This window comes from Leuciscus leuciscus (assembly GCF_965113295.1).
Source record: "Leuciscus leuciscus genome assembly, chromosome: 7".
In the NCBI taxonomy this organism is placed as follows: Eukaryota; Metazoa; Chordata; class Actinopteri; order Cypriniformes; family Leuciscidae; genus Leuciscus; species Leuciscus leuciscus.
In genome coordinates this window covers 25,643,663-25,670,315 of record NC_138731.1, presented here as the reverse complement: position 1 = coordinate 25,670,315, position 26,653 = coordinate 25,643,663, and the positions used below count along the sequence as shown (strand labels likewise).

The 26,653-nt window shown below is 36.9% G+C and overlaps 1 protein-coding gene across 2 annotated transcripts; it reads left to right on the top strand.

The window, feature by feature from the left end:
- The first annotated feature begins 1,335 nt into the window (after positions 1-1,335).
- kif5c (kinesin family member 5C) lies at positions 1,336-26,459 on the top strand. Of its 2 annotated transcripts, none has more exons than XM_082174867.1 (26): positions 1,336-1,801; positions 7,602-7,689; positions 7,796-7,869; positions 9,082-9,186; positions 9,922-9,970; positions 10,080-10,135; positions 10,231-10,318; positions 10,451-10,575; positions 12,128-12,232; positions 12,414-12,562; positions 12,690-12,838; positions 13,944-14,110; positions 14,207-14,275; positions 19,048-19,254; positions 19,354-19,497; positions 20,324-20,512; positions 20,729-20,846; positions 20,984-21,060; positions 21,410-21,519; positions 21,714-21,815; positions 22,767-22,827; positions 22,958-23,029; positions 23,756-23,860; positions 23,949-24,165; positions 24,373-24,536; positions 25,137-26,459. In XM_082174867.1, the coding sequence occupies exons 1-25, from the start codon at positions 1,676-1,678 to the stop codon at positions 24,522-24,524; spliced, it is 2,904 nt and encodes a 967-aa protein (XP_082030993.1). In that variant the 5' UTR covers positions 1,336-1,675; the 3' UTR covers positions 24,525-24,536; positions 25,137-26,459. The 2 variants fall into 2 exon arrangements, with proteins under 2 accessions (XP_082030993.1, XP_082030994.1); XM_082174868.1 differs by having other exon boundaries at positions 25,092-26,459.
- Positions 26,460-26,653: the final 194 nt, after the last annotated feature.

Below are 26,653 nucleotides of genomic sequence, written 5' to 3'. Positions count from 1 at the left end.
AATACTTGTTTGGATAATTGATTTGTCCACTAATATTTTTTTTATTTTTTTTTTGATTAGTCGATGTATATTGTTTTTATTGTTGCATTGTTTGGCTTGCTTGTTTTGTTTACATGTCACGGGACGGGTGGTTGCAGTAAGGCAGAAGAAGATGGAGAATAAAATCCCAATATGAAGTTTAATGAGGATAATACAAATAATAATCAGACAGGCAAGGCAACACGCACTAAATGTAACGTAGACCGAACACTGAAGAACTGTGAGGGAAGAACTTAAGTAGTAACTCAAACAAGATAGTTAATGACGTGCACCTTAACAGAATGAACTAATAACAGTAACCATAGAAACATTGTCGGATTGTCGGGAAAATCAAATAAAGGAACACATGATGTGATGAAATGATGTGAATGAATAAAAGTCCATGACAACAAACTGAACATAACTGTGACAACAACATGTAATGTTACTTTTTTTAATGATTGATGAACAAATCAGATAATACAGATATAAACAAAAGTTTCTTGAACACTTAAATACAGCAACAATGGATGACAGCAAAAGAGAACAAAAGAGAACAAAAATTTTAGGTAAATATAAATACAATAATACACAATTCAATGTACAGAGGCAGTAGATCCAGTTATTTAAAATACAATTTAACAGTTTTGACACTTTTTTTGTTGTTAGCCTAATTGTTATTAGTGTCATAATTAGGTCATTAAAGTCACAAAGGAAATTATTTAATTGGGGTTGCTAAAGAACATGTACATTTATGAATAAAATATTTTGCCAATAAAATAATTGCATTTCCTATGTATTCTATATTATGATTACAGTGAGTGAAATAACAGATGTCACACAATGTTACATCAAAGTCCAATGTTGATTTTGAGGCAAGGAATTTTGAAAGGTCAGACCAAAAGGGGACATTTAAAGAAAGTAGGCCTATGATCAACTGACTCAGAACTGAATTTACAGAAATTACAATTCAAGTGAACATTACCAAATGTAGATGTGATTTCCTTGGTGGGGTACATGTGTGCCTAATGTTACGGTATTTATAAAAAAAATAAAAAAATAAAAATAAAATGAAAACTTGTAATGATGTATAAATTAGTGTAGCTACATAATTTATATGATAATTCCCCTGCTATTGACTTCTTTATTTTTGGCACTTTTTAATTAGCAAAAGAGTGCTGGGGCACTTTCAACGAACTCTCCCTGTCGCTGTTGCAGTCACGGGCAGCTCTGCTGAGAGGCGCTGTTGGACAGCACAAGCGCGCGTGGAAGGAGCGGCTCGCCGCGGCGTCAGTCAGAGCGCGTGGAGCCGCAGGAGGTGGAACTGTCCAGTGCTGATGCTCTTCCAACGACCAAGGTGCACTCGACTTCAGCTACCAACAGCCACCGCCAACGACGACAACACTGTTGTTAAGCGATTATATCATATGTTACGCGATATTTAAAAGGGTGTCCAGGAGTTTTATCTGACATTGTTTTCAGTTTCAACGCTTCTTTCGCCCGGCCAATAGGAAGGAACCGTACGGGCTGAACGGCTGGCAAGCATCGAGACATTTTGATTGTTTGATTGATGCATTCCTCTGCAGACTGCTGGGTGGACGACTAGATCTGCTGACCGGAGAGAAAGTTTCGTTAGATAAAATCGGTATCATACACGATGGTGGATGCAGCTGAATGTTGTGTGAAGGTGATGTGCCGATTCAGGCCACTTAACGAATCGGAAATCACCAGAGGTGACAAATACATACCGAAATTCAAAGGAGAAGACACTGTGGTGGTATCGGTAAGATTTCTATAGAGTCTACATATATTATTAATGCGGACAGAAAGTCCCTATTTCTTTTTCTCATGATTTCATTTTCTTTAATTTGTGCAGGAGATAGCTATATGATGTAGGCTAACTTTAGATAAATATAGCCCGCCATCACTCTATTGTGACTCATTTGTGTGATCATTTCATATCTGTCTGGGTGAATCATCCGATGGTTCTTTCATTTCAAAAGGTAAGTCCTGAATTCAGGACTTGCTCGTACAACGTTTTTTTTTTTTTTTGACAGAGAAAATTTCATTTGAAAAGCAAACTCTTTTTTAAAATTGTTGCATTTAAGTTATTTATATAGTGCTTTATAAGCATTATAGCATCGAACATGCTTTCTTTTGTTTTACTTTAGCAAAATTGTTTTAGTATGAAAACATACAGCATGAAACACAAAACAAACATTTGAAAGGTACTGTACAAAAATGTAAAATATTATTAACAAATATAACAAATAATATATTTAATAAATTGCACATTATATAAAATACCACGTGGCAATTTGCCAAAAAACATTGTCCAGAGATCACAATTCATCTTTTCAATTTCAATCTATCTTCATTAGTTAACTCTTGTTTGAGAGTTTTTAGAAATTTTAGTTTATAGGACAGAAATCACAAAAAAATTCTCACACTCATTGTTTTCATGTCTCACCACAATAACTTTGTTTACTTGATTACAGTACCAGGTTTTTGTAATAACAATTTAGAATGGCACGTTGTTTGTTGATTTAAACTTATTGCTTTCTACTTTGTTTTGAATGGAGAGGTAGAGTGCTTGTCAGCCATGTGCAATGCTTTTTCACTATAGGACTTGGAAGTATTTGTGGTTTCTTTGGAAGATGATTATTATAGGTCAGAGCCTAGCTTCATTTATCTTTTAATAACACAATATGGTAGTGATTAAATTAAAGAGCAATTGATATGGAATGCAGAGTCCGAAGGACTGTGTTTGTGTGGGTGTGTGACATGCTATAAATAAGCTGGAGTGTCGACGCAGTAAGATACTGATGGTTTTTATGTTTTACAGTAAACCTCCAGAAATCCCTTGTGCAAACACAATAGCCCATATTATCCGACCCATTGAAATGGTAATCAGCATTACCATGCCTAATCTGCACAGAAAATCGAGCGTAGCAGGTATTAGACTTCTGCTTCTGATGTAAATTCTCTTTAATGGTGCCCTGCAGACTATGCACAGCCTGATGGTCCTAATGCCAGACATTTAGCTTTAGGATACAAGTGTGGTTTTGAATGGAGATCTGGTTAATATATGTACATTTATTACTGCAACGTTTAACTACCTGCATCTCATTAGTGACTGTTGTTTAGTCGTGAACCTGTCTGTGTGGTGTCACAGAAAGTCTAATCTTAGCTTTAACGCAACAGATTGTAAACGGTCAATAAAATCAAATTCATTTGTGGGGGAAGGGTGAATTTCCCCTTTTCACACCTCCTCCCCCAACAGTTCGGATGAACTGGAAATAAAAAGATCTATCTATCTATCTATCTATCTATCTATCTATCTATCTATCTATCTATCTATCTATCTCTTAATGAACTGGAAATAAAAATACATATCTATATATCTATCTATCTGTCGTCTTGATGAACTGGAAATAAAAATTAATTTATGAAACTAATTCTGCTAAATAACTTTATATGATGCAAAATAATATTTGGTCAATTAAGCGTCTTAAATATTATTATCTTCCGCATCGTGAAATGAAATCGAAAAATGACATTTTTAATCCACCTCTGAATTATTGATTAAAATGTATTTATATAAAATGGACTTAAAATGTGAAGAATAATTGAGTATTTAATTATAATAATTAGTATATATTATAGTATATATTATAATAATTAGTAATCGATGGCGTAATATTATTATTATTTGTCACTAAAATGTATTGTTTTTAACTCACTAATTCATCAAAAAAATTTGCAACTTTGCAACTATTTTGAAGAAAATAATTTATCTTACAGTATAATTATTTCTTTAAATATGTATTAATTATTTAAAATGAACAAAAGTAAGTAAAGAGATTGCACGGTTTGTGTTTGCGTATAAACTCCTTAAATGACTGTCCACCACAAAACAATTGCAGGGAGATTTATAGGACAGTTTGTGACAGTGAGAAATCACTAATCATTTGCAGCATGTCAGTATCAGGCTGGATTTGATGTTTTTGCATTATGAGGGTTGTCTGGTCAGCTGTGTTTAATGTGGGTGCAAGAACATCTTATTATATGTGCAAGGCCACAAAGAGGCCCAGGGCTCCTGAGTAATTTACGTTGCCGTAGTGACAGAGGTGCCATTTGAGGGGCCAGGGCTGGCAGGGAACATTTAGGATGATTTAGTGGAATATTTAAGCAAGTCCACTGAGGATTGGGACAATCTTGTTTGTCACGCACATAGTCACATTCATGTTGTTTGTATAAACCCTTCTACTTGCCTGTATTTCTATTTCTCTTTTAAATTTTGACATCACCACCCTTACATTTACTGCATTATCAGATTTATTTGTGTTGCACATCATTTATTTGAATACTGCATGTAGTCTGCTATTTCTATTCTACAAACCCATCTGAAATGGACAGGAAAAGATGCATTATCCTTTCAAGCATTTGTTCATGATAAAGGTTTTTGATTGAAGCTGGTCAAATCCTGAGCACTCTTGGAAAAGCCTTGATGGTCCCTAGATAGTGTGCATAAATTATTGACTTAAAGAATGCATTGTCCTGAACACATGTGCTTTTATATACAGCCTGTGTTTTTTTTATATAAAGGATATAGTGTTCAGACTACGGCACATATGAAAGTCAAATGCAAGATTTAGCGTTCATGTCCTTTCTGCAGAGTTTCATCTGAGATATTTGCTATTCACTAAATATAAAATACTTTATTTAATAATTTAATAATACTTTAATAATATCTGCCTTTTGATAGCAGTTTTCCGGTAATTATTTTTTATTACAATTATTCTGTATTACAAAGATGAATTAAATTAGCATAAGAGTATTTGTCTCAGAAAAGATTGCCTATGTGCTGAAAGAAAGGAGAGAGATGGAAGAAAGAGATGATTGTATAGCAGTCATGTTATTCTCCTCCACTATTGGCCAGGAGACAGGTGCTGACTGTCAGCCAATCAGTGCTTTTTTTTCTGAGTGGGATGTAGTTTCCGTGGTGACGGTCTGGGTTTGAGCAACAGTCTCAGTGGGGATGCTTGACCCCTACCTGCTTAATCAAACAGACAGACAGAGAAATCATGTGTCTGTGTGAACGCTTCAGAACTGGTGTCTGCATGTGATGTCTTAGATAATCAACAGGGTAAATGCATGCCATGGATATTTCATTTCATCTGTTTTAGGTCAGCTGGTCCGTATGTTAGATTTATTGATGTTTTAGTAAGGCATAGCTCTCTCTCTCTCTCTCTCTCTCTCTCTCTCTCACTATCTTCCCATATGAGAGTGTATTTGTGTGCATATGGGCGGAGGAGGATGTGGAAAAACTGCTGTCAGCGGTATATGAGCTCCCCATGATATCTGTGTGCACATGTAAAAAATAACACGGTCACACTTTAATATTAGGGTGGTCTTAAATGTGTTAGGTACTTAAATGTTAGGTACAGTGTGTTTATTGTGTTCATGTTGTATTGTAAAACGCTGCTATTGAGGTGTGAAACGGGTAAGGTTAGGACAGGTTTGGTGGTGTGGTTAGGTTTAAGGGTGGGTTAAAGTCTGAGGGAAGAGTCAACAGTGCAATTACAGATGTTAATTACAGCTGTAATTACAAGCAGGTATTTTTGTACAATGTAATATGTACTCAATGAATACAATGGATCAAATGATTAATTTAAATGTTAGTAGTTAAAGACACTTAATATAAAGTGGACTCAGAATGCCAATGCTAAAAATATATTTTGGTTAGCTGATTTTGCACTATATGTACAGTAAAACTATTTTTTATATTACTTATTTATACATAAGTTTAACCATAATAGTTAGACAAAAAAATTATAGATTAACAACAAAAAAAATGCACAAAAACATATGGAAAAAAGAATGGCAGAGGAGAAAGAATGCATGTACTACAATTCGAACAGGCAACTTTTGGGTCACACTTATGATTAGGGTCCAATTCTCACTATGAATTAACTATGACTTTTGCCTCAAGAAACTCATAATTACTGCTTATTAATAGTTAGTGAGGTAGTTGTTGCGTTTAGGTATTGGGTAGGAATTAGGATTGGGGATATAGAATAAGGTCATGCAGAATAAGGCATTAATATGTGCTTTATAAGTACTAATAAACAGCCAATATCCTAGTTATGCATGCTAATAAGCAACTAGTTAATAGTGAGAATTGAACGCTGAACTAAAGTGTTACCAGCTTTTGTAGTAATGAATAGTTGCAAACACATTTCCAACACTTTCCATTTTCTATATTAGCTTTATTAAAGTTGCTCTAAGCGATGTCACGCGTTTTTTGGGCTGAATTTTTTTTTTACACATACAGCAAACATCTCCTCACTATCCGCTAGCTGCCTGTCCCCTGAACACACTGTAATAAAACGCGGTCTCTGTAGACAGCCCAGGCTCCACAAATGGCAACAAAAACAAACTGGGCCAGCCTGGACCACGAAACATAACAAACAGTGTTTCAGCCAATATCCGACAAGAATGATTTGGGGGTGGGGGTTGGAGGGTTGGGGGGTTAGTGTGCATGCACATGAAGGGGGGTGTGGGGAGTGGAGGAGAGAGAAGCATGAAGAGGGAAGTTAGCTAGAGGAGAGATGTCCGACCTAGACAACGACTAACATTAGAATTATATTCTCTTGAATTTTGATATGGCCGACACACGACCAAAGAGATGACGTTCCGATGGACAAATAGCAAAGAAGAGGGAAAAGGAGAATGAACGCGAGGGGGAGGGTCGAGCTAGCCTCCGTTTTGTTTAACAGAAATTCGAACATCAACAAGCTGTGACGTCACCCAACATCCCTTAGACTAGAGCACCTTTAACTTAGTTTACATAATTATAATTAGATAGATAGTTCTATCTTTGGATAATTATTTCTTATTGCACAGCAGTTTCAAAGTCTCCAGATATTACCAGCAGGTTCAGAATCAAAACAAAAGAGAGGGATTTGTTGGGGCTCAATAAGATTGACTGGCAGTTGGGGGATGGGCTGTATTCATCACAAGGTCCTTCTTATTTTCTCTTTAACAATGTATACCACTGAAATCCTCTGGGGAACTTCATATATAGCCATTAGTAGAATCTGTGCAGCGTCAGCAAAAGAAATAGGCTGACTGACCTCTCGATGCAATAATACGATAATGCATAAATTAATATTATATATAATGAAATCAAACTTATTTATCTGCATTTGACTAACATAACAGAAACTTAATTGAGAAACTTTGCAATTTAAGTCTTAAACATCCAGCTTTTATCATTAGCCGTCTAATAGAGTTATTATTCGTAAACTGTGTGAATGTATTTTAGCTCTAGTTTCTATTCAAACCATCGTTCCTCCATACTGTGTGTGTTATGAAACATTTTGTAGCAATTGTCAGATAAGCAAAAAAGGGGGTCTGATTTACTCCACATTCACAAACACATATAGTTCATTTAATCTACATGTTTGATATCTTTAAAACACAATATTATAGATATTTTCTCTCAGAGATACCTTTTGAACCTTTTTACTTGTTCCTGTCCATTACTTGCATCTTGACTAATCTGTTTGTCTTTTTAGGGCAAGCCTTATATCTTTGACCGAGTCCTTCCTCCGAACACGTCACAAGAACAAGTATATGATGCCTGTGCCAAACAGATTGTTAAAGGTTGTAAATGCGTATAGTTGCATGAACAAGTTTGAAAGGTTAAATTATACAGACCTGGAAAGAAATGAAAATGTTTGAAAGTTGAAACATGAATCTTGCATTTCAGATGTGCTGGATGGCTATAATGGGACTATCTTTGCTTATGGCCAAACCGCATCAGGGAAGACTCACACTATGGAGGTAAGGCAGAAATAATATATCATATAACGATTGGTATCAAGTTCACACATTTCAAATTTTTCAATTATAAAGTAACCTTTCAGCACATGTACGGTGAGAAAGTGTCACTATGCTCAGTCACTATGCTCAGATTGATGAATATCTCTCAGCATCTTTCATGAAATGACTGAAATGCCAAACTGCTGCAACAGCGGCAAAATGCCATTTGACTGAAGGTGTTGCCTTGGAAACAGCCTGTGCTTTCAGCAAAGGTTTTGAATACAAAGTCAATAAATTCAGTTATTTGAAAAATGTTTCTGAAAATGAATCACTTTGTAACCACTGAAAGGTGCAAATTAGCATGCCAAACAGGATGTCCTCATGCATCCCTCAGAGGGAATACAGATATCCTTATTTAAAAATCACATTGCACACATATAGACCTTCTGCACCAGTGAAACAAACACGCAGCCATCTTTAGAATATTGTGTTTGAACTTCCATTTTTGCGGTAGCTCTGTACAGTATATTCCTATGGCATCGCTGTCGAAGAGTAATTAGCTGGTGAAGTGGATTTACTAACGAAAGTTATCATGAGCGTTGTAAATGTTTGAAGCGGATGACAAATGTCAGTAGACCGGGAAGATGTTCAAACGAGCAGTTCATTCATAAATCCGTAAGATCTTACCTTCATGCTGTGGAAATACAAACCGGAAGACAGAACACAACGGGCGCAGCGCTGAAAAGGGGCGGGGCTACATCACTTCTACAGAGGGTATGCATTGACATCACTTTCCCGCCGGAACACGCCCTCTCAGCCGGACTGAGTGGCAAAAGAGCTGCTGCGTGACTGGATTTAATAGGGGAAACTACGAAAATGCGATTAAAACAAACGATTATATGTTTAAACTAAAGGTTGGATTCTATATATTGTGTTCCTTACAACTTTCCAAAGATCCAGTGATCCATGGATATTGACTTGCAGCCAGGAATCGTGTTTCCTGACATTTATATGTGCCTGATTTCGGGGAAATACATAAAGCAAATTTGCCTGTGAACACTTTATACAAATACAAAGGTAGGTCGTGATGCGCATACCCTCTCTAGTAAAGTAGATGGAGAAGGAAATTCTTCAATGCAGTGCTTCATTCTTACATAAGTTACACTAGCTGGCAGAAATAAGTGCCATCTTGTCAAATATTTGCTCTGATTGTCCTCTACAACATGCACACAGGGACAGCTCCACAACCCCCAGCTGATGGGCATCATCCCTCGCATTTCCCAGGACATCTTTGACCACATCTACTCTATGGATGAGAACCTGGAGTTCCATATCAAGGTAAGGACCCTTTACACAGACTGTGATGACGCGGTTCTGCGGTCATTAACATTGTTTATTATATTTTCATTTGTACAACATTTAATGCACAGTTATAAGTCTATACTTTGTTGTATTACTTTGCATTACATTTCAGAAAAGCAGTTAGCGCTGCTGTGTGAGTGTTTCTAACACAACGGCTGAGGGAGTGATGGCAAATGAGTGACTGTCTCTATATTTTTTTCCTCTTTTAAAAAGTCATAGAAACGCTATCATGAATTTTATCATTTGCTATTAGATCAAATGGGACTGCAGAAACTGAAATTGAAATTTCCATTTACCATTATAGAAGTTTACCCAACAATGATGACTTCTGCTTCTGAGAACCCCTTGAAATATGGAAAGGGTCCATTAGGGAGCTGAAATTATTCAACATTAAATCTACTTGTGTATGTTCACATGTGAAACCATCAACTATTATATAGTTTTTAATAAAATTCACTTATTAATGATTAGAAAAAATATATATTAAGCGTAGTTGTTTAGAAAAAATATATATTAGTGGAATGTATCTCTGACATAAAGTGATATACAATATATTCAGTTATAGGGTATGTTAATAAAGTATTGGACTGTTGTTTGATATCATGTCCATTAATGTAGAACTGAATCATTAGTTTCAAAGTACGAAGCCACTTTAAAAAAAATTATACTTTAATATTTACAAAATAATTAACAGCCACCCCTTTATCACAGGTCTCTTATTTTGAAATCTACCTGGACAAAATCAGAGACTTGCTTGATGGTGAGATAAAAACAATCACATTCTTCTTCATAGAATGAAGGTTCTTTTAAAAATAATATTAATGTTTTTTTCATGGTGTAAATACATTTTTTGTTGTCTAATCCTAAAGTTTCCAAAACCAACCTGGCTGTACATGAGGATAAGAACAGGGTGCCCTTTGTCAAGGTAGGACAGATGCACAATACAGTGTTTTTCAGTCACAGGCGTGAAGCGAACACTTCCTTGATGTGTTGTGTCTTTTGATGCTGTTCTGTTGTCAGGGTTGTACAGAGCGTTTTGTGTCCAGTCCAGAGGATGTCATGGATGTGATCGACGAGGGTAAATCCAATCGTCATGTGGCTGTCACAAGTGAGTGACTATTTAACCTTATTTACCTGAATTTAATACATCACATTCTGAATCAAACATAACTAATAAACACTGTTATCTTGACCTTGTTACACTGTTTTTAGCCTAACACATGGTCCTCTGATGTTACAGACATGAATGAGCACAGCTCCCGCAGTCACAGCATTTTCCTCATTAATATTAAGCAGGAGAATGTGGAGACAGAGAAGAAATTGTGCGGAAAACTCTACCTGGTGGATCTTGCAGGAAGTGAAAAGGCATGTTTTTTTTTTGGCAAAATCTAGTATCTCTAGCTATATCTAGAAAAGTAGTGCCAAAAATTATTTAAAAAAATGATTTATATATACAATATATGATCACGCTCTTATTCAAAAAATTTTTTTTAAACCATTCACGCACGATAAGACACAAAAGAGAACTCAGTGTGTTACTACTATCTGTGAATCTCCTGTCTGTGTGATACACACACCCCTCGTGTGCACCAGAAAGGTGCTTCAGACAGCGCTTGAATGGACAAAACCACACAAATTTATGCCAAAATGCCCATTTGTCGAGTATCCTCGCAAGCACAGTTAAATGATTTAAATAAAGTCTTAAATGTACGTAAAGATTTGTGAGAAAATAGGATGTGCGTCAGATCCGTGTCATGTGCCTCAGCTCTTAAAGTGACAGCAGCCTAATAAATCTACTGCTGTGATGTCTGACATTAATGTTAATCAAAGAACTAAAGAAAAAGAGAAAATCACTCACTGCTCTTGACTAAATAACGTTTGTAGTTTTAAGAAGAATTTTTGCAGTGAAGACTGTGACATGTTTGATAACTTTACTCAATACCCTACCTGTTAGACCTACCTAAAAATCTTAAAGCACTGTTTACAACAAAAAACAATGACTTTTTATGCATTTTGACAGGGCAAGTAAAAATCTGAACTGGTCTGACTGGGCCAATAGAAAAAAATTGAGCCCTGATATGTTGAATGGCACAGCTATGTGGCATTTATTATGGGTTTATGTGAAGATTGTTTTAAGTTTCTTAAATTAAAAGTTGTTATATTGTTTAAAGCCTAATAAATGTTTAAATAAAAATATAGATTTCAATTATACTGTAATGCTGAATGCCTATAATTAATGGCTAAAATTGAGGGGAATTTCATACAGACATCAGTAGCGGTATTGGTATACGTGATACTGACCTTCTTTCATAAAAAGATGCCATTAAATAAATATTTAAAATATAGGCTACTCTCTTTATGTTGTTTCTACGTTAATTTGGAGATTAAATGTGAAATTATTACAATATAAAAATATAAATAACATCACAACATTTATTTCCATCAAGAGGTGCATCCATTTTTTGCCAAGATCTTTAGAACTCTTAGTTTCAGTTTTTAATTATTTTCTCTAAAATGTGTCACTTTTCGGTGGTTTTGCATAGGTTGTCATTTTTACATTAAAGGTGCAAAAGTTCTGATATTATTTATCTTTGTTTCATTTTTTACATCACAAAAAACAGCTGTTTTAACAAGGGTGTGTAGACATTTTATGTCCACTGTAAAAATAATAATAATGAAGAATAGTAAATATTCCTTAATCACTTTGTCATAATGTTTTTTTAATTATTATTATTATTCTATAAATGTATTTACAGCTTTTAAATTAGAGTAGGAATCTCATATTTTCAATATTATCTCAGTCTTAGAATTATAATTCAAAAATCCTGACAGAGTCTTAATATACCTACAAATAGGTTTGAGAATAATATAATATCTCCATACTCTGTCTGTGTCTCTCTCTCCCACACACACACAGGTCAGTAAAACTGGAGCAGAAGGATCTGTGTTGGACGAGGCTAAAAATATCAATAAGTCTCTCTCTGCTCTGGGGAACGTCATCTCAGCCCTGGCCGAAGGAACCGTAAGTGCTCAACCGGTCTCATCTACCCAGACGCTTTCTTTTTTTCCCCTTCCTCTTCCTCTCTTTTCTCTGAAATGCTATTTGTGTACATAATCTAGGCCATGTATACACCTCTCAAAGTACAAAGCAATACATTTGCATTATAAATTATTTATGTCTTGCCTTATCTTTCTCATTACAGAAAACCCATGTGCCCTACAGAGATAGTAAAATGACCAGGATCCTTCAGGACTCTTTGGGTGGGAACTGCAGAACAACCATCGTCATCTGTTGCTCTCCCTCTGTATTTAATGAGGCTGAGACCAAATCCACTCTCATGTTCGGCCAGAGGTGAAGCCATTTTATGCCCTATAATATTTCTCCTAAAATTAAGAAAGTCTGAAATTCAGTGCTGTGGTAAATATGAAACAAACATGCGCATATACAAATAATTTCCACTGTTCTCTCTTTCACGTAGGGCCAAAACCATCAAAAACACAGTTTCTGTTAACATGGAGCTCACAGCTGAGGAATGGAAGAAGAAATATGAGAAAGAGAAAGAGAAGACCAGAGGTCTGAAAATCATCATCCAGCGGCTAGAAAATGAGCTCAAACGATGGCGAAAAGGTAAATAGAGAAAACGGAGAACGCACACAGCCACTGCAAATGATAAAACATCACTTTGCTGTTACAGACTGACAAATATTTAACTGATTAGAAAGATATTTTGATTGAGTTTAATGTTTAATAGTTTTATTATTATATTTTATTGTTAATTAGGACAATGAGAAATGTCCTATCATTTCATTGGAATGATGTTTGACATTTGAAGCAGTTTATTTGAAAAGAATGTAATGGTTGAGAAGATGCGTATCATTTGGTTTTCTGCAGAGGCCAGTCGATTTTTGATGTAATTGTCTTAACAAAAGCTTTGTTTTTTTCCGATCTGAGTTCTGAAATGGACCCCACAATGAGGGGAGCCAGTTATTTCTTCCTCCTCTTATTAAGGTCATTGTTTTTGAGTAAAATAATGATGTTTCCAAAGAGGAAATGAAGTTATTCAATAGTATATGTTAATATATTGTTATATTGATGAGAGCTTGACACAAATTGGCTTTCATGTAAACCATGTGTGTACTGATGACAAACATCCACAATAATTGACAATGATAAATACCAATTATCACTAATTACTCAGATTGTGGAAGGGTAAACACATAATGACTCTAAACAGAAGGCCTGTCATTAAGTGAATGCATGTTTGCAATGCATGTATATTGCTAAATATATTCACTTTCCTTTAATATTTTCAGTTACATATTCAGCCTCAGACCTCAGTCCAAAGCTTTACTTTCTTTCTCCTTCTCTGAATCCTGAGATTCTCTCAGTATGTCTCACTTTCTCTCTCATGCATCCCCATGAATAGTTTTTTTTTTCTCTGTCAGTGTTATCAGCTCCCCTCCACCTCTACTGCCCAATAAAACACACAGATGCTGAGTTCAAGATTTCTCTCCCATCTCAGACTTATAAAGCCCAGAGAATGAATGTGGCTCTGACTCTTTGTGCAGCTGTTTTTTCATTTACGTCCAGTCAGTGTTTTTTATCATCAGGTCTGCAGGACTGTTTCCTGAAAGCCTTGTTCATTTTATTAGTTAAGGAACCAGAGCCTGTTTTTATTTTTTATTTTATTTTATTCATTTTGTTTTGACATATTTCACTCCTTTATCTTCAGGTGAGAATGTACCTGTTAATGAACAGCACAGCAGTAAAGAATCGAAGAATTCTGAAGCCGCTCCCGTAATTGACACTTCGGCTCCGCCTCCTGAGCCTCTTCCTGATTCAGAGAAAACCCGATATGAGGAGCTGATCAATGACCTATATCAGCAGCTAGACGACAAGGTGATAAATACCTCTCACACGCTGTTAGAAATGTGCATCAGGAAGTGCAAGCCTCACAATTCAGCCCTTCCTCTCTCTTTCCCTCTTTCACCACAGGATGATGAGATCAACCAGCACAGTCAGCTGGCAGAGAACCTAAAGCAGCAGATGGTGGATCAGGATGAGGTGAGTCCGGCTCAATATAGAGATGAACACTCATGCCCTCTACAATTTATGATGTCACACATGTCTTCCCATGATGCCTTGCCTGCAATGGGTCTGAAGGAACCATGGAACAGCTTTACTGATTTAAACATGCATAGGCGATGGTATGTTTATCAAAACAAGTGCTTGAGGTAATTATTAGTTGAAAATATATCGTCTCACTGCCTATACTTAGAAATTCCCGTCCGGTACAAAGAGCATCTCTCAAGCGGCTCCTAATTATTCAGGTGGAAATAAATGTTGTTCCCATGGAAACAGTTCTGCAGCATCTCTGTTGGGGTTTTCTCCTCTTTTGAAACATTTGGACATATCTTTGTATTCCCATATTTCTGCTTCTGTATCAGTTTTGCTGATGATAATGAAATCTTACTGAACAGCATAGCAGTGACCTCACATGTTCTTCTAATGAACTGTCAACTGATACCTTTTACTTCCATGTGAGGAAATAATTACATTTTTCAACACAATAGTTTTGCTATCACTGATTGTACATACCATTCAAAAGTTTGGGGTCAGTCTATTGGAATCTATTCTGCTCACCAATGCTGCATTTATTTGATCAAATGCAGTAAAACATTAATATTATAAAACATAACTGTTCTATATTTGAACATATTTTAAAATGTAATGTATTCCTGTGATGGCAAAGATGAATTTTCAGCATCATTACTCCAGTCTTCAGTCACATGATCCTTCAGAAATCATTCTAATATGCAGATTTAGTGCTCAAGAAACATTTCTTATTATTATCAATGTTGAAAAAGTTGTGCTGCTTAATATTTTTGTGGAAACCGTGATACATTTTTTCAGGTTTCTATAATGACTAGAAAGATCAGAAGAACAGCATTTATTTGAAATCGTAAAGATGTTGGATTGTTACAAATGTTTCTGTCACCTTTGATCAGTTTAATGCATCCTTGTTGAATAGAAGTATTAATTAAGACTCCTATCTTTTTAATGGTAGTGTATATACAGTGAGGAAAATAAGTATTTGAACACCCTGCTATTTTGCAAGTTCTCCCACTTAGAAATCATGGAGGGGTCTGAAATTGTCATCGTAGGTGCGATGGTAGGTCACTGTGAGAGACATAATCTAAAAAAAAATCCAGAAATCACAATGTATGATTTTTTAACTATTTATTTGTATGATACAGCTGCAAATAAGTATTTGAACACCTGAGAAAATCAATGTTAATATTTGGTACAGTAGCCTTTGTTTGCAATTACAGAGGTCATGTCGCTGAGAAACACGGAGTTTGAGCTCCCTCCAAAGATTCTCTATTGGGTTTAGGTCTGGAGACTGGCTAGGCCACGCCAGAACCTTGATATGCTTCTTACAGAGCCACTCCTTGGTTATCCTGGCTGTGTGCTTCGGGTCATTGTCATGTTGGAAGACCCAGCCTCGACCCATCTTCAATGCTCTAACTGAGGGAAGGAGGTTGTTCCCCAAAATCTCGCAATACATGGCCCCGGTCATCCTCTCCTTAATACAGTGCAGTCGCCCTGTCCCATGTGCAGAAAAACACCCCCAAAGCATGATGCTACCACCCACATGCTTCACAGTAGGGATGGTGTTCTTGGGATGGTACTCATCATTCTTCTTCCTCCAAACACGGTTAGTGGAATTATGACCAAAAAGTTATATTTTGGTCTCATCTGACCACATGACTTTCTCCCATGACTCCTCTGGATCATCCAAATGGTCATTGGCAAACTTAAGACGGGCCTTGACATGTGCTGGTTTAAGCAGGGTAACCTTCCGTGCCATGCATGATTTCAAACCATGACGTCTTAGGCTATGTTCACACTTAGCGTCTTTTTTCAAACTGCCAGCGTCTGTTCTACATTATAACCCTATGGAGTAAACCGTTTTTTCAAAAAAGTCCTGAGCGCTTTTTTAGACGCCACCGCCGGCGTCTTTTTCTGCAGCTCAGAGCGTCTTTTTAAGTTGAAAAAAGTTCAACTTTTCTGAAAAGAACGCCCTACGTCAAGCGCCTTTTTGACAGCTGACCAATGACAAGCGAGTAGCGAGACCTTTCGTTTCCATAACAACAAGAACAACTGTCTGTCGTGCACCCACAAACGTCTTTGTGAACCGACATTCTCCTCCCCGGTAACTTCAAAAGCCAACGCAAGAGCCAACTTTCTCTTTCTCGACATTTTTTGCATCACACAGCACTAGGCTACTGTTGCAGCTCTTGTTATAGCAGCACGGTCTCACCCCAAAACGTCATATACTTACGCGTCTTGACCATGCGTCAACATACGACGAAAAGGGTACCCCTTTAACGTCAATATGAGACGCAGACAGAAGCGCACCAGCAGCGCCTCCTAGCGGTACCCTAACGCATACCTAAACCTACCCATAACCCGAATCGTCACATATGGACGTTATGGGGGTACCCTTTTCGTCGTATGTTGACGCATGGTCAAGACGCGTCAGTATATGCGCCAGCCACAAAAGACGCGCTCGGCTGCTATTTGTAACCGAACGCTGCCAGCGTTTTTTTTTGCTAAAAAAACGCCGTTGTCAACTTTTTCTTGTCAAAAAAGACGCTAAGTGTGAACATAGCCTTAGTGTATTACCAACAGTAACCTTGGAAACGGTGGTCCCAGCTCTTTTCAGGTCATTGACCAGCTCCTCCCGCGTAGTTCTGGGCTGATTTCTCACCTTTCTTAGGATCATTGAGACCCCACGAGGTGAGATCTTGCATGGAGCCCCAGTCCGAGGGAGATTGACAGTCATGTTTAGCTTCTTCCATTTTCTAATGATTGCTCCAACAGTGGACCTTTTTTCACCAAGGTGCTTGGCAATTTCCCCGTAGCCCTTTCCAGCCTTGTGGAGGTGTACAATTTTGTCTCTAGTGTCTTTGGACAGCTCTTTGGTCTTGGCCATGTTAGTAGTTGGATTCTTACTGATTGTATGGGGTGGACAGGTGTCTTTATGCAGCTAACGACCTCAAACAGGTGCATCTAATTTAGGATAATAAATGGAGTGGAGGTGGACATTTTAAAGGCAGACTAAAGCCCTATTCGCACTGGATTAGTATTATCTGGGGACCTCGTGTGATTTAGAAATTACCCACCCACATCTGAATTTCGTGTGGCGCATTCGCACGGGATAAACGAAGCCTGTGATTTTACTCGAAATTACTGACATATCTCCCGGATATGATGTCAACTGGCTATTGCTGGGAAATATCTTGTCGTTATTATAGGTCTAGCTGTATGATATAACATAAACAGAAGAATGTTCCTTACCGCATGCTGCTATACTGTAAGGAACATGGAACAATGTGCCGCTGCTCACCGCTCACAGCCAACATTCACTGGCAATCCTATACGATCCGCTTATTTGGGACTATTTCGGCTACAAAAAGAGGTACTTTAACTGCAGTGACATCATTAAAGTTGTGGATGGTTGTCTTTTCTAAAAAGTATTTTGTCTTTTATTTTTCGTGTTCGCACTTATGAGGAAAACGTGACCGTTCTTCATAACGGACGCGACCGCTCTGAACGCATGCAGCACTAAAAAACTCAGCGTATAAGGTAGCCTACTCTCCTCACACACGTAAAATATATATATATATATATATATATATATTATCTACAGAAATCCCTACTTTTAAACAAAACCATTCAAAACAAAATTAAATTAAATGTGCATTTCTCTCCAGCGCGTTCACTAGATATACTGCGAAGATCGTGAGTCAGTAGCCTATCGTCATCTTTGCAGCCGACACAGAAAACACTTGTTTATTAATAAACAATTAAAATGTTTCATTGCAATAGTTTACATATTCAGAATCATTACTTTTGCTGGTTCTTAGTGACAGCTTTTAGGTGCCGTTTACATGAACGCGTCACTGCATCAGCACCAGAGAGAGAGAGAGAGAGAGAGAGAGATTTTTTTTTACTTATTATTAGGAATTATAGCCTAATGAACAAACAAATATCTATTAAGGGCGCCGCCCTTAATATCTATTAATAGAACGTTCACCAAATTCTTACAGAAATATGTTCTAAATATTGCAATGTTTTTTTTTTCCAATATCGTGCAGCCCTAGTGTAGGCTATAGCCATGACCCCGCACCCAAATACTATCAAAACACTCCAACGCAATCTCCATTCTTCGCGAAAGATGGATAAAAAAGCGCACAGAAAAAAAAAAACATTGACAAAATTATAAACGACCCGCCAAATCACAGAGATGCCGATTCGCACGGGACTAATATTATCACAGGACCTCGGTGTTCGGCGAAATATGGTAGGTCATTTGCGGGGGAATTTTTACTTTACAAATTACAGACATGGCCGATTCGCACGGGATTAAGATCACAGACAATCTCCGCGATTATTACAAATTACTAGAGGTCACCAGGTAATACTTATCCCGTGCGAATAGGGCTTAACAGGTCTTTGAGGGTCAGAATTCTAGCTGATAGATAGGTGTTCAAATACTTATTTGCAGCTGTATCATACAAATAAATAGTCCAAAAATCTTATATTGTGATTTCTGGATTTTTTTTTTTTAGATTATGTATCTCACAGTGGACATGCACCTACGATGACAATTTCAGACCCCTCCATGATTTCCAAGTGGGAGAACTTGCAAAATAGCAGGGTGTTCAAATACTTATTTTCCTCACTGTAATATATATAAATGACTTCCACAAAGAAGCAGGAATTCGACAGTCCTCTGACCAACATAAATGTTCCCTGCATCCACACAGTTAATGGCATCCACACGGCGTGACTATGAGAAGATCCAGGAAGATCTGAGCCGTTTGCAGCATGAGAACGAGGCAGCAAAAGGGGAGGTGAAGGAGGTGCTCCAGGCCTTAGAGGAGCTAGCGGTGAATTACGACCAGAAAAGCCATGAGGTGGAGGAGAGAGGCAAGACAAACCAACAGATCTCAGAGGAGCTTGTGCAAAAGAGCGTAAGTATAATGAAGAGAAGGGAAAGAGAGAAAATAAATATCACGAAAAGCTCATGTAACTGAAGAATTCATTGATTTTATGCTGTTATTGTCTTCTAGGCCGCTCTGATTGGTGTGGAGAGGGATCTGTCTGCCCTGCAGGAACTCAGTGGACATCACAAGAAGAGATCAGCAGAGATCCTCAGTCTACTGCTCCGGGACCTCAATGAGATTGGAAGTGTTATTGCCTTGAATGACCACAAGGTAAGAATACACTCCTTCATAAAGAAAGTTTAACTGCACAACACAAAAGCCCAAGAATAATGGGCTTATTTACTTACAAAAGATATATATTTGTATTCATATTTTAATTTTTTATTATTATTATTTTTATTTTTTATTTTATTTTTTTACTTTTTTTGGTATTCTAAGTGCATTATACTTCCTTTTTTATATAATTTGTAAATTGCTCCTCAATTTTCATCATCGTCAAGAATACACACCTCACAAAAACATACAGTACAACAAACACATGTGATTATGTGGATATTTACAAAAAGCATTTATTATGATTTTTTATGTTTCTGAAAGAAGTCTCATGCTCACCAAGGCTGCATTTATTTGAACAATATAAAAAAATACCATTATATTTTTTTGAGATTATTTGATGAATAGAAAGTTCAAAAGAATTTTTTTCTTACTCTGCGTCTCAATGTTCATTGTCCATACTATCCATCCTAAACAGTATGTGAGATTAAAATAAGTGTGTCCCAAAGCATAGTATGTTAAAAAAAGAGTATGCCAGAAGTCCCCGGATGGTCTACTCTTTTGGGTGGATTTTCGAAGTGTGGATCCGTACACACTCTAAAGGCTAATATTGCCCACAACCCATTGCGCTTTGAAGGAGTAACTACAAACACAAGTAAAAAGTGTTAAAAAACTACAAAACATTGCGGATATGCGCAACTGATGGTGAGAGGTTCAGATAAAGGTTTAAGTGTCTTTTCATGACAAAGCTAATTCAAATAACAAATGAATGGAAACAGACTGAGATCTATGCCGCTTGTTTGGTTTCTCTCTCTTTATTAAGATGACAGAGATGAACGGAGGAATAGAGGAGGAATTCACCATGGCACGGCTCTTCATCAGTAAGATGAAGTCAGAAGTGAAGTCTCTGGTCAACCGCAGTAAACAGCTTGAGAGCACACAGACTGACACAGTGCGCAAAATGCAGGCCAACGAGAAGGAGCTCGCTTCCTGCCAGCTCCTGATCTCTCAGGTACGCACGGCTCCATCTAGTGGGGGTTCTAGATCAGAACCCTGTAGATGGGATTCCTCCCTTTGAACTTTTATCTTGTATAATGTTCCTTTGGATGAACTCATTACAAAGTTTTAAAGGATACATTATTATTGCTTTAATTGTATGTGTATACGTTTAATTGGTATGTAGGCTATGTGTCATTTCTGAGTGTGTGCTTGCTTTTAATGCACCTAGCATCAGGCAAAGATCAAATCCCTCACAGACTACATGCAGAACATGGAACAGAAGAAGAGACAGCTGGAGGAAAGCCACGACTCACTATCGGAGGAACTCGCTAAACTCCACGCACAGGGTCTGTGTGTAGTTAACACTAAACAATGCATTGTTTTACAAAGTAAAATTGTTTCATTTAGATCCAGAAAAAGCACTTGTTCCTTTGACAGTGATTTCACTGTATGTTTAAAATAATCTTCTTTTTTTTTCATACAGAAATGATGCATGAGGTTTCAGTCCTGGATAAGGAAAAGGAACACATGAGCAGGATGCAGGACGCCGAGGAGATGAAGGTAATGAACACAAACACATTTGTCAGATAGACTTAGGCGCCTAAAATCGCACCATTGTTTGTCAGGCTCAAACAAGCAGAGCAGTGTCATTGAGGAACCAAACAATGAATGGGATAGGATAGAAGAAAGTATTTAAGGATATTTTAAGCTATATAGATACTATTTAGCTATATAGAAAATGCCCATTTTGATGCATAGAATAAGAAAATATTTTATTATTGAAATTAATTGTTAAATGAATAACACTCTACACAAAATTGCCCTAGAAGATTCACATAGACAGTGCCATGTAAGTGCCATTTATATTCATATGAGCAGAAATATGTATATTCTCTGTATCTGCATGTAGCAAGCCCTAGAACAGCAGATGGAAAGTCACAGAGAGGCTCATCAGAAGCAGCTCTCGCGTCTGCGAGATGAAATTGAAGAGAAACAGAGGATCTTGGATGAGTTTAAGGAGTAAGAGCTTAATCTCACTTTATTTTCGGACTACTCGTGGTCACTTCAATAGTTGAATATTATTAATATTAAAATACTTTTTGTGAAAAAGGCATTTTTTCTATTCATATGCTTGTGACTGGGATTGGTCTAACACTCATCAAAAATTGAAAATTGCTCAGTTTATTCAGTAATATCCTATTCTCTGATGTCAGTGTGAACCAGGCTCTTCAACTTGAAAAGAAGCAGCTCCTGTCTGACTATGAAAAGCTCAAACTGGAGGAACTGAAGAAGGACGAGAGACTGCAGAAGCTTGTGTGAGTCAACTGCTCATATTGCATTGTTGCAGTAAGCGATTTCTGAGAAACACTGTTGGTATTTGAAATCAACCCAAACAAACACACCCCTCCCTTCCTTGATCTGCCCCCAAAATTAGTTGTTTGTTGTTAGTCACCAGCAGCACACACGCAAAACTGTTACTCGCATTGAGCAGAAACAACGCAACTTCTGTGTCCGTTTTCAGGCCTTCCTGCTAAGGTCTTGTTGTGGTTTCTCTCTTTTGTAAAAAATCACTTCTCAGAGATCGGTGATGGCAGAATTTTTTTTACTTTATTTTACAACAAAGCCGAGCATCTTCTGCAAAAGACAGCTCCACATTTTTGCCCCGTTCACAAATATATACCATACATCCTTTTCCAAAAATGGTAACACACACTATAGATATTCTTAGGTAAAGGTTTTTCACCATGTGACACAATAGAATAGAATTGTCTGCTGTGAGTAACATTCCAGGCTTTCTGCAGGCTTTAGAAAGTCAAACCAAAGTCACAAGCAGGGAAAATAAGTGTACAAACATCTAGCTATATTATATTAAATTACTTTTTTTCTAAATAATAAAATCTTCTACAGTCTCTTCAGTGCTGGAAAGCTTTTCTAATATTAATTTGGGTCCTAAAGCTCTTGCCTGGTCATAACCCTTATTTTCCCAGTGATAGTCCTCTGACCTTTTCTCTTTTGTAATGTCTCTCAGCCATCTCTCTTTTTACAGTCTTTCTTCCTGATTGGCTGCAAGTTTGTTGTTCTGCTCAGTGTGATTCACTTTCAACAGAATTCCTCAGAAATTGCTTACTGCACCTTTAACCAATCTCTGAGCAGTTAAAATGACAAATACTTCAGTGTATGTTTGTCAGGCATTTGTAGCTCTGTGCAATTTAGAAAAGATGCATTTTGATCAAATTTGTTATCACTTTTGTTTTGGTTTTAATTAGCATGCTGAATGAGAAGAGAGAGCAAGTCAAAGAAGATCTCAAAGGTCTGGAAGAGACTGTGGTAAGATTTAAATACCCAACATTCCCTGAGTTTGTCTCTCCAACTAGTTCACTTTGAACACGTATAGCTGTTTTTCTTATATGGAGTAGTTGTTTTAGATCACCGTTCATGCTGTTCTCTCTTCCACAAGGTCAAAGAGCTCCAGACTCTCCAAAACCTGCGTAAGCTGTTCATCCAGGACATCAATAGTCGCATTGGACGAGTGAGTATCCAAACTATTCAATCCAAATATTGTTCCCTTCATTTATGAATTTTCTTTTTTCATCTTGACTTTGTGATAGTATTATCTGACCAACAGCTACAACTGTTTTTATTAATGATACAAAACTAGACATTATCAAGGAAAAACATTAAGGCAAGGTACTATAGGCAAAATCATTGTTTTTTATGCACTGGCCAATTTTGAGATTTTGCTTCCAAAATATGTTCTTTCAGACTTATCCAAAATACGTTTAATAAAATAAAAATGTTTACACAATACAAATCTTTAAAAAAAAAATTCTCATGCATTGAGACAGAAATCTCTGTCCAATTACATACAACAAACTTTCCACTTTAATTTCTGTGATTTACAATGATTTGTACAACATTTTATTCTTCAAAACATGGTGAAAATAAGTTGTTTTTGATAATACATGGAGTGATCCAAAAAATGTCAACAAAATAAAAAAAAGAATTCTAAACTTGACTTTGTCCAAAGTTCAGTTTTTTGTTCAAGAAATGTATGACTGCAAATTGAATTCGCTAATGACTCACTTGCATATTTAAACATAACCTTTCAGAAAATGTGCAATACAAAACCATTGTCTTAATGTACTGTGGTTAAATCAACTTGGGAAGTATGGTGATATTTTTTACCCTTTTTACCTGTGGTTCAAACGAATAAAGTGTAACTGGCCACTGTATCAAAAAACACTTTTTTTTGTAGAGTATGGAGTTGGACGCTGATGAATCTGGGGGAAGTCTTGCACAAAAACAGAAAATAATTTTCCTGGAGAACAACCTGGAACAGCTCACTAAAGTCCACAAGCAGGTATACTGAACTTTAATATAATATAATATAATATACTTAGTAGCTCTGTTATAGTTATCTATATTCTTTAATTTCTATGTATCTGTAGCTGGTACGTGATAATGCAGACTTAAGATGTGAGCTGCCCAAACTGGAGAAACGCCTGCGTGCAACTGCTGAGCGTGTGAAGATCCTGGAGTCTGCTCTGAGAGAGGCCAAAGAAAGTGCCATGAGAGACCGTAAGAAGTACCAGCTGGAGGTGGACCGCATCAAGGAGGTCATCCAAGCCAAGAATCAGGCCAGGAGGAACCACACCGCACAGATCGGTCAGACCCAAGATTTCAATGTTGCATTATATCCAGTAGAGAGCGCCACATACTCAATAGTACCACATTGTCTCCTGTTACATGATGACCAAATACTCTCATGCATTGCTGTATATGTCTCTCATATATTATGAAGTAAATTCATTCACTTTACTTGAGATTTTCTATAAGTTAAAAGTATTTTAAATACGTTTAATTTTCTTGTAGCTAAGCCTATTCGTGCTGGACATCATCACTCTGTGGCTTCTGCCTCATCGGGCCACAGTGTCAGAGGAGGCGTCCCAAGCCCACGACGACACCACCAACACCAACCGCAGCACCAGCAGCAGCTGCTGCAGTACCATCACAGGAACAAGTGAAAAACACACCACGTATGTTTGTTTTAAACAGTCTTTTGTTGCTTTTCCTGCTACAACAATATGTTTTGCTTCATTTCAGTTATGGAGTCATGTCATGTTCCTTCAGATGAATGTTTTCTCTTCTTAATTTGACTTTGGCACAAGCTGGTGTGATTCTGCTTGGCTTAATATTGAAATGAATGGGTCAGTGCAGAAAAATGCTGCTAATTAGGTTTCAGCAGCATGTGATGCATCTGGGAAGTGCTAGTGACTAGTTGGAAAGTTGTGGTGTAACATTAGTTACTGTGCCAACTGTTTGACTAAGATGGAGCGACATGGATATAATAGCTACAAAAGATCTGCGCCCGAATGCTTGGGAAAGTCAGTGAACAGTGGACAGACTCTAGTGCCATCTGGCATTCACTGAAATGTTGTCAGAGTTTATGCATCTATTTCAGGGTAGGCCATTTTTTTTACCTATAGTCATGAAGATAACTTTCTTCATGTTCTGGGTTGCAAGAAAAGCTGTTTGTTGGCAATATAATGTTTAGGGTGCTGAAATGTTTACTTTTATATTTTTCCTGACAGGATTCCTTGCAACATGGTGTGTCTAACTTTTCACACTTCCAACAGGGGACAAAAAAAGACCAGTTGGATACCTGTCTGCACATCTTTTCATTCCGGCAACAAGACGTCTTTTTCCAATGCAGTCTTTTCAATTCGCTGAGGGCGGAAAACAATTACTGTCATCTTTTACAAAGACTTTTCAAGTTTACTTACTGTCCTTACCATGACCTCCGCGCATTCATCCTGTTTAAGTCAACTCCCTTCTTCCCTCCGTTTATTCATCAGCCCTGAATGGAGATCTGTGGACTCATCAATGAATAAACAAACCCAGACCCACACACTAAGACAAAAGGATATTGTCTTTTAAACAGATATAAAGTGCTATTTCATTGTGACTTTTTCTCTCTTCTTTGGCTATTTTCTGCCCGCTTTGTATTTGAAAAAGTCTTCAGTGTTGGAATTACATTCTGATTATAGTAATTCAGCTCATCTTTTATCACAGATGCCAGGATAGTTTCCATAGTAGGAAGACTTGAAAGATGAAAAGTTGTCACAAAAATCAGCATTGGAAGTTTTTACAACCTCAGGAGTAACAGAGCCTGTGCGGTTCTTTTAATTGGCACTAATTCTTTCAGTCTTAATGGCCATTGAGAACATGCAGTGACATGACTGGAATGTAGTTTAGGAACACACACGTTGCTTCAAGCTTAATTCGTCATGATTTATAATAACTGATATTAATGGATGTTAATTTTTATATTTAATTTATTTTTGTATACATTAAGTATTGGAATTGAGTTTATTTTATTTGCATAATTGTCTTTTTTAGATTATTTTTAATTTCCTCACATTAGAGCCAGGTCATTATGTGTACATGTTTTTATACAGATATCGGTGCTTTGAACATATTCTTTACTGTAATTTATACCGTAAGGTGCTCTGGAGCAAACAACAACTGTAAAATATCAGTGGTAATACCACATTAGTGGTAAAACCAGGAATCATTTGAAGATATCTTTGTTGTTGTTTGTAGGTAATATTATTGTTCTTTAAACTGACCTGTTTTAAAGGGCATGAAATGCAATCATTTAAAGAAAGCCAAAGTCAGAGACAAAAGAGCTTCACATATGAAAAGATCAGATGTGTTTAAGAAAGCAAATGTGGAGAAATTTTACAGCTGATTTTTAATTAGATATTTATGTGCTCAATTATACTGCATCATTTTATTTTATTTTTATATCATTTTATCATTATTTATTGATGTCATTAAAATATGATGAAGGATTTTTAAAAAACCTCCTTGAGAGATATCATAGGCTTTTTAAAGAACCACAAATATTGTTTCAATGAATATTAAACCATGTAAACTATGCTATCATGCCATAGCTATTTACATAAGAACTTTGCTCATCATTGAAATAATTAGTTTTTCCTCTTTAGAAGATCTACTAATGTAAAGTATTCAAAGCCCATAACTTAACAAGGTCTAGTGCTGTCCTCGTCCATCCATGTCCTTGGATGTTGTTTTTCCATGTAGCTCTATGGTGGTGAGTTACTGTAATGCACACAGTGACCTCTTAAAA

Bases quoted from the DNA above. Each gene is read 5' to 3' on its own strand.
- kif5c (XM_082174867.1), top strand. From the start codon at position 1,676: ATGGTGGATGCAGCTGAATGTTGTGTGAAGGTGATGTGCCGATTCAGG. The intron at 10,136-10,230 runs GTAGGACAGATG...TTCTGTTGTCAG, and splicing joins ACAGGGTGCCCTTTGTCAAG to GGTTGTACAGAGCGTTTTGT. The intron at 14,111-14,206 runs GTGATAAATACC...CTTTCACCACAG, and splicing joins ATCAGCAGCTAGACGACAAG to GATGATGAGATCAACCAGCA.